A 16,637-nucleotide genomic window follows, 5' to 3' on the forward strand; every position below is an offset into this window, starting at 1 on the left:
AGCGTGCCAATTACATTTTTTGCAACAGTTTGGAGATATATTTTAGTCTAGTGCATCATTGTGTTAAAAAAGTCAAAAAGTATGAATCGTATATATTTATGTTACTGTATATAGGTTACTGTTCACCTACAGTGACGGACTTAAAAGTAACAACAGAAGATTCTTTTTTTTAACATAAGTCCAAAAAACTTTGTTTGTATGACAAATACCTTTGCCTTTGTACCAGAAGTCGCTGCTACATATTTCCCTTCATACGATGGAAGAGGTGAACCCTTGCACAAAATTAGGTGCACAAATACGCTTATTCCAAAAAGTATGCAAAAGGAATTTACAGCATTTACTATGTTTTTTTTCTTTTGGAAAATGTAGCATCATTTTTGATACAGAAATTTTTTGTTTATTTTTTAAACTACATAATTATTTATTTTTTGTTTTATGCAATTTTAACGTGAAAAAAATAGTAGATTATACCATCAATAGTCGAAGTGTGAGTCTTTTTGTGCTAAGCCCAGAGATTCCAGATCGAGACGAAGTCGAGGTCCGTAACTAGGCGAAGCACAAAAAGACCTTCTACTCTGAATGATATACATACATACTACATACATGTCACTAAAAAATTATTCGTTTATGGCAGAATTTTGTAATTTACACTGTAATCAAGGCTTATTGTCAGCAACAGTCAGCAAAAAGTCACAAATAATTTAAACGTCAATTAGTAGCATCATGAGTCTGATATCGCCGCGCCAATGTCAAAAAATAACATTGACGACCAAAATATTTTGCAGTTGACTGTATACCTACAATTTTATCTTCTAGCGGATCACAAAAATTGTGAGAAATGCTTCAAACGACATTACATTTGACTTGGTCGAGCCGCCTGTGGACATTTCAACTGCTTGGATTTGAAAGGTTTCAGGTCCGGTTACAAAAAAAGCCACTTCAACTGTTTCTATTGAGATACACAAAGCAAACAAAATGGTGTAGGTACCAAGAGATATTTTTCAAAAGAAAATCATGAAATTTTTATTTTTTTTAATTTTCCATTTACACATTCTTGAAAAGCATCTCAGCAAGTAATTTTTTGTGAGTGTTTATTCTTTGGAATGGACAATAAAATATCAAATTCTAATTTATGCCCATGTGGCAATGACCTTTGAATTGAATGGAGGTGAAACAGGGCAGTAAAATTCCAATTTTATATAGAAATTTCCACTTTAATAAGGCTATTATACTTGCATGGCTGAATTAATTTTGAGGTGCTAATATCAGCAAAGTAATATGATATTAACAAACGTCATTACTTTATTGCGTTCGTTGGAAGACATTTTATTTTCAAAAATGTGCATAAAAGCGTCTTCATTTGTTTTTTGGTTTGTGAGAATTACTTCGTTGATACGCAAATATGTACCAAAATTCAGCCATGTGAAACCAGAAACCATCAGTCCAAAGGTATACCTATGGAACATGGTCATTCTATAATACAAAATATCAGTTACCATTAAAAAAAATGTAAAATTAGTCCTTTTCCAAAAACCCTTAAAAGAAAATATGTATTTCTATTATTCCAAACCTTGGGCGAACACTGTATTTTAGGATGCCCTGAGTAGTAGTCTAAATCGTTTTGTAACAAACAATTTTTATTTGAGTTATCAAATGGTTAAATTAATTTGAAAAAAAAAATTGGGCTTTCGGCTCATTTGGAAGGACAATATCACCACTTTTCGGGCGGCCCTGCTTGTGACCTTTCCCCATTTTTGGTGTGGATGGTTTTTAATTGTTACAAAGCGAAGGTTATTTTTAATGCAATATAAACATTTTTCATGCAAATGTGTTTTATTTAAAAACAAAATCGTTCATTGTTGATGCAAACTGATTCGTGTTTACCCAATTCGGTAAAGTGGAAATATTGAAGGAATATTTAACGTGCTATGGGCGGAGCTGCGAAATAATATAAAAAAGCAAATTTAAAAATAAGAACTTATAAAAAAAACGAATTAGCCTTATACAGCTCTTTTACGCAGCACGAAACCTTCAAAGTACATACATATTTCCTTTAATAGGTATCTTTATCTCAGATATGCTTTCCACATTATTTCTTTTTTTCTCTTTTTTTGTATATTTTTAATAATAAAAATGAGCATTACCAATTGTTTTTTTACCATCATTTAATCCCACCGCGTTGTAATTACAGATTCATAATTGATTAAACTGTAACACCCTCGAGAAAATCCTTCATTACCAATTTCATAACTTTTTAAGGACAAAATTTAAGATTATAGACTAATTACCATAAAATTGTTATAAATAATATTGTAATACATTTGAGCACTCGTTAAACAGTCAAGTGAACTGGGCGGATTAATTTTCCTTTCAATTTTTCTAAGGACGATATTTTAAAATGCTCCTCTAAAGAGTAAGGAAAAAAGCTACCACTTCCGAGTCTAATTAGCTATCGGGTGCTGCACTGTTGTACACGGTTTTAACGAGTTGCTTGTCAAGTGGATATTTCAAAATTATTCGTCATTATATCACTGCAAATTTCTTTCACCCGGAGTGTACCCCTTCGAGCTTGAAATCTTAATTATTAACTCACCGGTATATTTCACAACTAACGCAACAGTCGGGGGAGTCTTTAAATATTGCTTTACAGTCGGAATAAAAAAAGCGAAGAGTTCTCCGTTGTTGTTTAGTCGTGGTCGAAAATTAGCCGAATTTATGTAAAGTAAACCGTAACCAAAACAGACGACAAATAAATTTGTCGAATCGCAGCAGGATCTAATAATACATGAGTGTCGTTTTCAGCGCGTTTCAAGAATACGTGGAGTGTTCGACGCACACGATGAGGCGAGCTTGCGGCGAGGATGCCGCCCAATTCAGCAGAGACTTTCTCGACAGGATATCGTCGTCCCTAATTCGGGTGAGTACCGACCACCGAAATAACTCCAACTTTGAATGAAACACGTAAAACTGCAAACTTGGCCGGCGCGGCGTATCGCCGAGACGTGCTTAAAATTGCGTCCAGGTTAGTTCTTAGCGTCCATCCAGTTTGTCCGGCATTTTATGCGAAGTTACAGCACGCAGAAGCCTCTTAAGAGCTGTGAGAAGCCGCCCGTTAAATTTCTCCAGGTTGCAGTTTTATGTAACGTCGCGATGCGGTATTAATGTGACTTTGTGTTGCAGTTACACTGTCGCGAGTACGGCAGAAGAGAGTGCGGACTGATGTCGGGGGCAGAGTCGTCGTCATCGAAGATGTCTTCGCTGCTGCTGACCGTGTTAGGTGTGTTAGCGTATTACGTGAGATAAGCAAAGACGATCAGCGGAGAGAGCGAATGGAAAGAGCATTTAGTCTACTTCAGTGAGTGTTGAATTTTTGTGAAAAGCGCCGTTGCCAGATTTCGGAAGGCCAAACAGCCAATAACGTCGTCTAGGCTATGATAGATTAGTACACTTAAAAGACTGATAATAGAAGTAGACGGCTTTTGGCGTCCGAGACTGAAACGGCGCTCCTAGAACTCGAATTCGAGTCTTCTCTGTATGTCCGGTACAAAATTGGAACGCTTCAGTTTGGTGTACTTAAGTGCACTTTTGTTTTCGACAAACACATTTTTCAATCTTGTACATAGGTCAGAGTTTAAAGAAATCTCATTACTGTAAAATGTCTGTAGGTACCTTATTAGAGCATATCTAGTCTTTCATATCACTGTTACTTGTGATTGTCCGTTCGCAACTGTTTGCGATTTGGATTAGATTTTTTTTTACTTTAAGTTGCACGCTTTAGATTTGTGTTTATTTTTCGGTTCATTTTCACATCTTTCATTCCCCAAGTAATTTTATTTCTACTATTTATTCGATTGTTTTAATTTTACACCGTCCAGTTAATTGTGTACAGTTCTAGATGTAGTTAAGTTGTTGAATTTAAAATAATTATAAAATTGTCAAAAATAAGGAGTTCCGGAGTCGACGAAATTGAGAACGCTTCGTTTCCGTAAACTACTCTGAGTGTAACTAGTCAACAGATCGTCTTGTAGTAGTTTTAATTTAAATGTATATGTGAAAACGTAGATCTGTGAAGTTTGTATTTTTTAACAGACAGTTTATTGATAATCGAGCCATGACGAGCGGTTGCTGTAAAGAAATCGATGCGAACTCGGTTTTGTTGACTCCGGAGGAAATATTAATTGTTCTAATATTTTAAAATGTTCCAAGAAAAATTCATAATTGTACAAAATAATGTAATTTTGAATGTTATTGTTAGAAAGAGGTACTGTAGCAGGTAGTCCTGCCTACTTTCTTTGTGAGAGGGGTGAAATCACCCACCCTTATTTAAGTCGAGATATAGCGGTAAAAACCAGAGTCTACCACTATCCTTGGTACTTAACACTTGTACATCAACATTTTGTCATACAATAAAGTTTTTAAGTAGTTATACAAAGACGACTATATCATTTGAACGGCTAATATCACCACCCAACAGTGATTAATCGTTCATAATTTTGGTCCTTCGAGCCGGATGATTAAATCCATATCACACGACGGTCGTCTAGTGTAATAACAAGTGTAATACAACAACAATTCAAGAAACAGTTTCGACACCCAGAGGGCAGCAACGATTTCGTCACCTTCAGCAAGGGCAAAAGGGCAGCACGAATAGTCACCGAATTGGGTAGCAGCGAAGCGATCATCACTCAAGACATCAACAAAGGTTAGTGGCTCTCAATCCTTTCAATTTCCCTTCCAAACTGCATTACTACGTACGACTTTTTCTATTGTTCCTAATTTCGCAAATTTTCATCTCGACCACGTAAATCAAATCAATCATTATGCCCGAGACATCCTTATTAGATGAATCAATTGCCAAATTAGAGGCTCTAAAAAGGAAAAGAACCTCATTAAAAGCTAGAATTACGCGTATTCAGAACTTTGTGTCTAATTTTCAATCAAATGATAATGATGTGTCTCCACTAGAAACTAGAAAAACATTCATCGAACAAATATTCAAAGAATATGACGAGGTACAGACTGAAATTGAATCACTCGATCTTTCATCAGAGGCGATTGAGACACAGACTCAGGACCGCGACGAAATTGATTTAAAGTATCTCGATGTATTATCATCAATTCAAACAAAAATTAGACAAACGACGCCTCCACCGCACACTGCGGCCACAGCGAATCCTAACGGTAGTTGTTCCAGCGCTAATTCACATTGCTCTAATCGTGATCAATCAATCAAATTGAATCTGCCAACTTTAAATTTAAAATCTTTCACTGGTTGCTATAAGGAATGGTTGTCATTTCAAAATTCATTTAAATCCATTATTGAAGACGAAAACAACATGCTAAACAACTGTCAACGTTTCCAATATTTGCGATCATGTTTATCTGGTGAAGCTTTGCGAGCAGTCGAGTCATTAACGGTGTCATCAGAAAATTATAATGTAGCGTGGGATATCTTAAAGAAACGGTTCTGCAACAAACGGCTGATCGTTCACGATCACATAATAGCCATCACAAAGGCACCCCAAGTAATTAAAGCCTCGCATTCGTCACTTAGGTGTTTTTTAGATACGTTGAATTCAAATGTTGCCGCGTTAAGACAGCTAGAAGTACCAATTGATACTTGGCACGCTCTTCTAGTCGTAATAATTGTGGACAAATTAGACGACAATCTTGCAAGAGAATGGCAGGCTACATTAACCGACGAGGTTCCAACTTACGGTCAAACGATCGAATTTTTAGAAAAGAAATGTCAGTTGTTGGAATCCTTAAATCTATTGCACCCCAAATCGAACGTCAATCCGAATCACAATAATGCAAAAAACAATATGTCACAAAAACGAAGCACTACATCTTATGTTGCCACAAACAAACTACATTGTACATTTTGTAAAAATGACGATCATACAATCTTTCAATGCAATGAATTTACAAAATTAAATGTAGAGGAAAGAAACGCTCAAGCTCGAAACCTGAAGTTATGTCTTAATTGTCTAAGAACCAATCATTTTGTTAACAACTGTCAGTCCAAATTCAAATGCCGTAAATGCAATCAAAGCCACAATACGCTGCTTCACAAAGAAAGACAAATCACGCAAACCAATGAAACACCAGCACAGGTAGAAAGTTTAAACGCTCATTCTATGAGGTCCCAATCATCAATTATTTTGTTATCAACCGCGATCGTTCTCATAGAAGATCGTAATAATAAGTCACATAAATGTAGAGCTCTCCTGGATGCAGGGTCCATGAACAGTTATATTACGTCATCATTTTCCAAAAAATTACGTCTACAGCAGAAAGCCGTAAATATAACCGTTGGCGGAATTGGTCAAATTTCGACGAACATCAAACAGGCCGTCCAGGTAAACATCAAGTCTCAGTACAATAAGTTTTCGGCGAACTTAAGTTGTTTTGTTCTGGAAAAAATAACCGAAAATCTTCCCCTGGTGACCATAAACATGTCTGCAATAAATATTCCAAAGGAATTACAGCTAGCCGATCCGAAATTCTTAGAAACTGCACCAGTAGACTTACTTATCGGGGCTGATTTGTTTTGGAACCTTTTATGTCAAGACCGCAAGGAAATAACACTGAAGAACCATAACAAACTAATGCTGCAAAATACCCATTTAGGTTTCATTGCGGGTGGGTCACTAAATATGAACAATAACAATAGCTCAAGCACCTGCTCGCTTTCTCTAACGTCGGTAACCGACATTTTAGAGAACCAGGTGCAGAAATTCTTCGAACTAGAACAATGCAGCAACCCTTCCGAACAAAAATGCTTTTCAAATGAAGAGATTATGTGCGAGCAACATTTTATTCAAAATACGTGCAGACAAACAAACGGAAAGTTTCTTGTTAAACTGCCATTAAAAAATGATCCTCCAATTCTTAAGTCAAACCGCGATAGTGCTGTAAAGTTTTTTAACAATCTGGAACGAAACCTAAACAAAAGGCCTACACTAAAATCAGATTATGTGCAATTCATGCGGGATTACATCTCTTTGGGTCACATGGAGGAAGTTCCGGGTTGCGAATTAAATAAACCGAACTGTACATATTTGCCCCATCACGCGGTACTCAAGGATTCTACATCGACCAAGTTAAGAGTTGTTTTTAACGCGTCATTTCGCTCAGCTGATGCATTAAGTCTAAATGACAATCTTATGGCAGGACCTACAATCCAGCCAGAGCTTTTTGCAATTTTGTTGAGATTCAGAACTTTTAAATACGTCGTAAACGGGGACATAGCTAAAATGTACCGTATGATAGAAATACATCCCGATCACAGTGACTATCAACGAATTGTTTGGCGCGAGAACACCGAAGATCCGCTAAAAACGTATAGATTAACCACTCTAACCTACGGTACAAAACCGGCCAGTTTTCTAGCAACAAGATGTCTTAAAGAACTAGCTCTTCAAAACGTAAATCAGTACCCGGAAGCCGCTAAAGCAATTCAACAGGATTTTTACGTAGACGATCTTCTGACGGGAGGAGACTCACTTGAAAACCTAATCACTTTACGAGATCAAATAATTCAAATTTTAGCTCATGGTGGTTTCTTATTACGTAAATGGGCCGCCAATCATCCTGCATTAATTCCAGATAGTCACGAGCCTAATCTCAACGTCAGTTTCGATAAGGATGCTTACACTAAAACGTTAGGGCTTTTTTGGAATCCTAATCACGATTCGTTACGCTATCAGGTAAAACAGTGCGACATTCCGAAAAGACTAACAAAACGCGAAATCCTGTCTAAAACTGCCCAGGTATTCGATCCGTTGGGTCTTGTGGCGCCAGTAGTAGTAAAAGCAAAAATAATCCTTCAACAGTGCTGGAGTTTGAAAATTGGATGGGACGATCCATTACCTGAAACTATTTATTGTGCATGGGTTAAGATCTTGCAAGAACTCGCTCACTTAAACGAAATCGAAATTCCCAGAAACATAATAAAATCAAGCCCCGTACAGGTGCAACTACATGGTTTTGGTGACGCATCACAAATCGCATATGGCGCTGCTGTCTATCTAAGAACAACTGATCATAGTGGCAATCATCAAGTTCACTTAATTTGCGCTAAATCTCGTGTGGCTCCTCTTCGCGCTGTTACGTTACCACGCTTGGAGCTGTGTGCCGCCTTAACGTTGTCGCGATTATTTAATACAGTTTTACGAACGATAAATGTCAAAATTGATCAGCAATTTCTCTGGACAGATTCCACAGTCGTTCTGGCATGGATAAACGCTACATCTTCAAACTTACAAACATTTGTAGGAAATCGAGTTTCCGAAATTCAAACGCTAACGGATGCGAAAGATTGGTATCATGTCAAAAGCGAAAGTAACCCTGCGGATGTACTAAGCCGAGGTGCTTTACCTGGTCAACTCAAAACTAATAAACTGTGGTGGAACGGTCCTGATTGGCTGTCAGAAAACAACGACACTTGGCCCGTATCTAACGTAAATCTTTCGGATATTGAAATTCCAGAACGGCGAACTGTCACTCTGACCAATATTCATTCTCGCGAAAGACAACTACCGCTTCTTACGAAATTTTCAAATTACAAAAAAACTGAACGCGTAATGTCATGGGTATTACGGTTCATCAACAATTGTAGGAAGCCAAACCAAAGGCAAATCTCTAGTTCTTTAACATGTGAAGAATTAAAAGATTCCATGAAGGCCATCATGCGTTTAATTCAAGAAGTTGCATTCAACGATGAATTAGCTTGCCTTAAACAAAACAAACCGATTAACAAGAAATCACGTTTACTGTGCTTAAATATTTTTCTCGACAAGAATGATAATTTAATTCGCGCGGGAGGTAGGTTGCAAAACTCATCCTTAACTTACGATGTCAAACATCCCATCGTGCTACCAAACGATCACCATTTGATTAAGGCATTAGTCAAACACGTGCACATTGAGCAACTGCACGCTGGTGTTCAGGGAACTTTAGCCGCGTTACGTCAAAATTTTTGGATAATTTCTCCACGCAGTGTGGTACGCAAGATTTTGCACCAGTGTTTGCAATGTTTTAAAGTCAAACCAAGCGTTATGTATCCTATTATGGGTAATTTGCCCAAATCCCGTGTCGAACCAACCAGACCATTTTCAATCAGTGGCGTAGATTATGCCGGGCCTATTTACATCAAGGAATGTCGTGGTCGCAGTAAGCGTACTGTGAAGGCATATATTTGCGTCTTTGTCTGTTTTTCAACTAAAGCCGTTCATTTAGAACTAGTTGGTGACTTAACGACTCAAACCTTTTTGAATGCGCTAAAACGCTTCATATCAAGACGTGGTCATGTGTACCATCTTTATTCGGACAATGCTACAAATTTCGTTGGCGCCAATAGAGAATTACTGGAACTAAGAACATTTCTAAAGTCAGCTTCATTTAGTCAAATTACAGAAAATCTGGCTAATAAGGGTATCTCGTGGCATTTCATTCCCCCCAGATCCCCGCACATGGGCGGTATTTGGGAAATAAACGTAAAATCCATTAAAGGTCATTTAAAGAGAACAATTGGAGAAGTCGTGCTTTCCTACGAAGAATTGTATACCCTGTTAACAAGAATTGAAGCAGTCCTAAACTCCAGACCCTTGTGTCCCTTGAGTAACGATCCTAATGACCTTAATCCCATAACCCCTGGTCACTTCCTCATCGGAGAGCCATTAACTTCTATAAGCGAAAGAGATCTTACGACGACGAGGATCAACCGATTGACGCAATGGCAAAGAGTGGAACAGATGAGGCAGCACTTTTGGCACCGCTGGCAAAGGGAGTACCTTGTTCAAAACATCAATCGTTCCAAGCAGCTCCGTGGTTCCGGTTCCAGACCGTCTACCCCCGCCTTGGAAGTTGGTTCCATGGTGATTCTAGTTGAGGACAACACGCCGCCACTACAATGGAAATTGGGACGCATCGTAGAACTTCATCCCGGAAGTGACGGTGTTGTGCGCGTAGTGTCCGTAAAGACTGTCAATGGCATCTTCAAAAGAGCCACGCGAAAGGTGTGCGTTCTGCCAGCGAATGAATAGACTATGTTTGTATCGTGTAAATATTTGTTATAATTATGCATTAACCCTTTTTTTTACAATTGACTTCAATGTTTGTATTTTTTAATGTTTTTTGTCATGTTTATTATGTAACAATCCTTTTTCTAATAACCATGTTCGATCTTTGCTAATTCCAATATTTTTGAAGTCCGTGCCTTCAAGGGGGGCGGTATATGTACAAAATAATGTAATTTTGAATGTTATTGTTAGAAAGAGGTACTGTAGCAGGTAGTCCTGCCTACTTTCTTTGTGAGAGGGGTGAAATCACCCACCCTTATTTAAGTCGAGATATAGCGGTAAAAACCAGAGTCTACCACTATCCTTGGTACTTAACACTTGTACATCAACATTTTGTCATACAATAAAGTTTTTAAGTAGTTATACAAAGACGACTATATCATTTGAACGGCTAATATCACCACCCAACAGTGATTAATCGTTCAATAATAAAATGTTTTTTTTAATTATTCCTTGTTAAATAAACCCTTATCTTCCTCCGAGAGAGGCAAATATTATCCAACATTTTACTCGACACATTTACGAAGTTACAACATAACAAGACTGCTTATTGTGCTCGAAACTGTGTAAGATCCTTATTTTATAAACCAGCGGTTCGTTGTAGGACGATACAAGGATACAAGTAAGTACTCCACAAAAGAGAACTTGAGCAACTACTTTCTTAAAGAGGGAGATCCGTCGATCGTTTCATCGATTGTTTTGAGTATGCAGTTACAAGACTAGGCTATTCTTTGAATTGAGAAATTTGACTTCCAAGTGTTTTAAATTCGTTCGAAATTTACATAAACTGACTTCATGAATTTATTATCACAAGGTAAATGAACGTCGCGCAAACAGGACAAATTTACAGTAGGACATTAAACGAGTACCTGTTCAAAGAATACAGTTTAAATTTCGAAATAAGTTGCAGAAATGTATTGTTAGCACCGTATCGATTTCTATTAAAACACATACGAGGGTGTTTTGGCTATTTGTTGTGCCTGATGTAAACGACCTTGAAACATTAACAAATTTTACAGTTTATTTGGATAAACTGTGTACAAAAGGAAATAGTAAAAGACGTACGGCAAGCTGCATATTGCGGAATCTTTTTCAACCGTATCGTTGATATACGAGGGATGATTGATACGTACTCTTGTTGGTCAAAAAGCAAAAAAAAATTTTTTTAACTCGATTTATTTTTCAATATGACCTCTTGTAGCTCGATACACTTAACCCAATGACATTCTAACTCTTTCAAGCCCTCTAAAAAATAGGATCTGTCAAACTGCGAATTAGGCTTCAGTTTCGACCTGACCTCGTTCGTGCGAATCTCTTTCCACCGAGACATTTTTTCATATTTGGAAACAGGAAGAAGTCGCAGGAGGCTAAATCTGGAGAATACGGTGGATGTGGTAGCAGTTCGTAGCCTAATTCGACCAATTTCGCTGCGGCAACGAGGGATCGGTGTACCGGTACATTGTCTTGGTGGAACAGCACTTTCTTCTTTACCCCGTGGGACGGTTTTTTCTTCTATGCATCGCAAAATCTGCCCAATAATTGAGTATTATACTGCCCTGTGATCGTGCTTCCCTTTTCCAAATAGTGGCGCTATTTGACTTCAAACACGGGTAATTATCATTATTATCAATCACCCCTCGTATCTTACGCAGACCAGAAGTGCAAAATTATCACTTATCTATCAGACACGTACACATCCAGTGCGTAAAGATCTAAGGTCGTGAATAGTTGGTGCGATTCTTCGCTCTTCAATAGAAGACTGCCAAAATATTTTAAATCATCTGAGCAATAGTGCTGCTTCTGTGGCTAGAATTCACGGAGGTGTTAAAATAAAGAACAAGGAAATTTTAGAAATCACTTTTATTTTTTTGTGTGGATTAGAGCGTTTGTTGTAATCTACCCTTGACTCTTTTTTTTGTTCAATAAACGATTCTGTTCTATTCCTGTAACCTTTGTGGTATCCACACCTTCACTATCGGGCATTCTTCAGTGACAGTTTTTTGACAATGAAAAAATGTCCATTTAATTCTTCTTCCACTGAAAAAATCAACCATTGGAATAAATGAAATGCTCACTGCGTGAAACAGTAAAAATAAATTTTGAGAAGTTGCTTCAACACCAGAGAAGGTGTGTGAGTGGGGTAGAGTTGACATTTGTATGACATTTCATATGCGTGGATTTGATTTTTTTTTTATATTGGGTGATTCAAAATGATTGTGGATAAGTAAACTCTGCATACAGTGCCTTTTTTTTAACGCTGGCCATAGGGATTTGTACTGGGTGCCCCAAAATCCGCGGAACAACTCAATGGGGCAATGTCAACTCATATTAGAAAATAATGAGAAAAATAATTAAAAAATTCTATACCTATATACCATTCACGATGTTTTGGCATAAGGGGAGGCCATGGAAAAAGTGCATTTAAGTTGGCAGTAAAGCTGTCTGTTGAATTAGGTTATGTTTTTCTAAGTTTGAGGTTATAAACTGCGTCATTGTCTAGTGCATTGTTGTCAGTTTTACTAGTTTACAATAGAACAATACTCACACATTTTTAATCCATTTTAACAAAACAGGAAACTGACTTGAACAAACTACAGAATAGTAAGGGCCGGGACCGAAAGACAAAGTGACTCCTGTCAATTTATGCACCACTTAGATAACCCATTTATACAGTATCTTAACCAACGAATTAGTAACTTCTCACCGAATTTTTCATGTTAACCAAAACGTTCCTAGAACTAGATTGTATAAAACCTTGTACCTACTTATTAAGCCTTACATTATTCGAATCTTTCTGCAAAATATTTACACACCCATCGTCCATGACAAAAAAGAACAAAACTATTCAACTTCCATAATTTCATTAGAAAATTCTGAATCATCATTACCTGCATGAAAATCCCAATCAAATTCCGAGTCAGATTCTCCTAATGAAATTATTATTAAAGGAAGAACGTTTTCAAATGAAAGATTTCCCATTAATTTTGCCCAATCTTCCAAAATAAGTTCTTTACAATATCTACAAAAATGTTGGCAAATTTCAGGAGTACATTTCAAAATAGGCTCAAGCCACTCATTCACAACTCTATGGCGAAGTTATAATAGGTCTTACAAAACCCCTGTGCCATTTCAATTGGGTCGTTGTTTCTTCCTTCACTATCCGTGCTACATATTTATCTTGTACTCACCTACGATTCAATTTATACATAAAAAGAACTTGACTTCACTGTAACTTACTGAAAATATGTTCTGCAGTCTAATATAAACACCATCAATACGTTTTAATGGCGCTTAATTATGATTACGGTAAATTCGGCAACATGTTACGTTCATTTTGATAGGTCCGCATGTCAGGCACTTTAGTGACAGCAGACATGACAGAAATCAAACATGTATCCAACTTTAAAAAATGAAATCATAGCCTCCCCTTATGCCAAAACATCGTGAATGGCATATACAGTGCATTCACTTTTGTTTTAGACCAGAGTAGGCTATGGAAATTTGGCAAGTTGTATGGTAAGACTGTGGCTGAATGACAATATACATCATGTATAATATTTGAGGTTACACTTTCTTGAGTTTCTTGTCACAATTCATGACCATGTAGCCAAGCATTATCATTTTCCAATTAACTACATAGTTTCGAGGACTCAATAATGTGTGTATTTAGTGATAAATGTAAATAGTGCACAAATTTAAAACTAATTTACCTTAATTTGACACTGGCAATTCGAACAATTTTGATTTTGTTATTTTGACATAGCCCCGATACCAACATCTAAAAAAATTAAAATAGCCTACTCTGGTCTAAAACAAAAATGAATGTATTATAATAGATTTGAAGATATGGGGGCTCAAAAAGTGCAGCTTTGATCTCGTTTATTTTAAATATTATAAAAGATTTTTACTATTTGTCTTTTACTAGCCAGTGGAATAATAATTCTGAAGGATTGTGATCAGGTTTGCAATTATTTACTTCATTATTTCCAGCAAAATTTTCGCACTATTTTCAGTTTTTCCTCAGTATCTCTTAAGATATGAGTCTAACAGAAAGAGTTGAAGTTATCTTTTTTAAACTAGATTAAATTCACTTCAATTTGAGGCCTAAGCAAACTTTGTGCGTCCAGCAGTTTCCGAGATACAGCTCTTCAAAAATTGGGTATTTTTTCCAAGAAGTGAAATTTTTTTGTTTATTTCTCTTTTTTTATTAAATATCGAAAAATTTCTCGCCCCATGAGAAAAGTCTAGGGCAATGAACTTGAAGCGCATTTATTTAGCTATAAACTGAGATCTGATGGGCAGCTGCAAGTCCAATGCTTCTCTAAAAAGTGGCATTTAACCGAAAACCTCGAAAAAGGGAATTTGGGAAAAATAAATGAAAACAAGTTTTCAACGCATCAAACATCACGTATAGGGCCTAAACCGATCAAATAAGTAATTTTAACGTAATTTAGTATGTGTGGTTAACAACTTGAAGGGAGTCTGTGAAGTCGGTGGAGAAATACTGCCCTCAGCGCCAGACTTGTTCTGATTGTATGGAAAATCATCAACTACCCCAAGTATGCTCCTTTGGAACGGGTTCATTAAGCAGGTGACAAGTGGTCTTGATTTTTATGGCTCAAAAATTATTTTCCTCTCATTTATTCGCACCCCACCTACTGATTACGATACAGTGTTCATATCACCTTTTGAAGCCAGTGTGAGAAATAAAGGTCATTTTCAAAAAACCTGCTTCGTTACTTTTGATCAACCACTGTTCTTTAAGGCCAAAGGTATTGTTGAGGGTGGCCAACATTCTGAGTTAAGCTGCGTGGTTGTGAGGCTTGGAGAGTTCCATCTCCTTATGTCATTCATGGGTTGTATCGGTGCAATAATGGCAGGGAGTTGCTTGAAGGCGCTATTTATGACTATTTATACAGAGCACAGGCCTGGACAAGATGCTGAATGGTCATGCCTATTCACGAGCTCTACGAGCACACATTTTGACTAATCTGATATTGGCTGGCATTATTTTGGATGAAGTAGACTTGACTGGGAAAGAAAGAGCCGAAACTGAGAGTGAAAGGTCTCTCATCTTGTTTGTAAAGGAAAATAGGACTTATCAAAGCCTAAGAGCCAAATTAAAAACTGCATTGCATAATTTGGAAGGTAATCAAAGCTGTGGGACCAATATTTTCACACCTCTACTCCCGTAAAACTATTCATCCAGGCAGAGCGTCAGGGTGATTAAGAACCTTCACCTCTATACTATCGATAAAATGCTACCTTGTTTTCATTCAGTTGGTCACTATTTCTTCACAAAGAGTGCTCACTTATATTTGCAAGATATGATGGCTCTAGAACAGCGGATGGATCCAACTGAGTTTAGGATATTCATAGAACAAAATTTTACAATCCGCCGATCCGATAAATTTTAGCCCGGCCTATGGTCAGATTTGATTGCTGATGTGGTTTATGAAAAGCTACGGTGGATTGGCACATGTGCGTGGAATCTTCAGCAGTAAGCTAGCACAGTGGACCGTAAAAATGGGGTTCATGGTACACATACTTGTATATGCCAGGACATGTACCCGCCGGAGCTCAAATTAAAGCGCGCCAATGAATAAAAGGAAAATAATTCTTGGTCGATCAAAATTAAGACCACTTGTCACCTGCTCCATGAACCCGTTCCAAACGAGCATACTTGGGGTGTTCGATGATTTTCCATACAATCAGAACCAGAACAAGTCTGGCGCTGAGGGCAGTATTTCTCCACGAACTTCACAGACTCTCTTCAAGTTGTTAACCACACATACTAAATTAAGTTAAAATAACTTATTTGATCGGCTATACGTGAAGTTTGATGAGCTGAAAATTTGTTTTCATTTATTTTTCCCAAATCTTTCGAGGTTTTCGCCTATATGCCACTTTTGAGAGAAGCATTGGACCTGCAGCTGCCCGTCAGATCTCAGTTTAAAGCTAAATAAATACACTTCAAGTTCATTGCCCATGACTTTTCTCATGGGACGAGTATTTTTGACGATATTTAATAAAATAAGAGACGTAACCAAACAATTTTCACTTCTTGGAAAAAATACCCAATTTTTGAAGAGCTCTATCTTGGAAACTGCTGCATGCACCAAGTTCGCTTGGGCCTCAAACTGTAGCTAATTTAATCTAGTTTAAAAAAGATAACTTCAACTTTTTCTGTGAGACTCATATCTTAGGAGATATTGAGCAAAAACTGAAAATAGTGCAAACATTTTGCTCTTCTTTGGCTACCACGCAGCGCGCACAAGTCGTTCGAAGTTGCAAATTTGGTGTTTTACTCTTGGCTGAGATCCAAACAACATATTAAAAAATCAGAACTACATGACCTTTTGCAAGGTCGGATCCTTTTTTATGTTTATATTGACTGGACTATAAAAACCGTGTATGTATATCTAATTAGCAAAATTTTTCAGGAGACACATAAAACTGTTTCAAATCCTATTTTTTTGGCGCTTATTCTTACACAACGACAGAGGCGACATTGCCGACATACGAGATTTTAATAGCAGTTGAAAATCACAG

The 16,637-nt window shown here is 37.2% G+C and overlaps 2 protein-coding genes across 2 annotated transcripts in view; both read left to right on the forward strand.

Annotated features, from left to right (window-relative positions):
* LOC138137879 (uncharacterized) overlaps positions 1–10,454 on the forward strand; it is a 40,410-nt gene extending 29,956 nt beyond the window's left edge. Inside the window, exons 4-5 of the mRNA XM_069057457.1 lie at positions 2,803–2,917; positions 3,181–10,454. Coding sequence (XP_068913558.1) covers positions 2,803–2,917; positions 3,181–3,303 — 238 coding nt within the window. The 3' untranslated portion in view covers positions 3,304–10,454. The remainder of the gene's footprint in view (positions 1–2,802; positions 2,918–3,180) is intronic.
* On the forward strand, positions 9,477–10,049 carry LOC138138649 (uncharacterized). Its single transcript, XM_069058652.1, has one exon. The coding sequence runs from the start codon at positions 9,477–9,479 to the stop codon at positions 10,047–10,049; it is 573 nt and encodes a 190-aa protein (XP_068914753.1).
* Positions 10,455–16,637: the final 6,183 nt, after the last annotated feature.

Source organism: Tenebrio molitor, chromosome 9, assembly GCF_963966145.1.
Source record: "Tenebrio molitor chromosome 9, icTenMoli1.1, whole genome shotgun sequence".
NCBI classification, from domain to species: domain Eukaryota; kingdom Metazoa; phylum Arthropoda; class Insecta; order Coleoptera; family Tenebrionidae; genus Tenebrio; species Tenebrio molitor.

Excerpts from the sequence above, each read along its gene's own strand:
- LOC138138649 (XM_069058652.1), top strand. The coding sequence starts at position 9,477 with ATGGGCGGTATTTGGGAAATAAACGTAAAATCCATTAAAGGTCATTTA.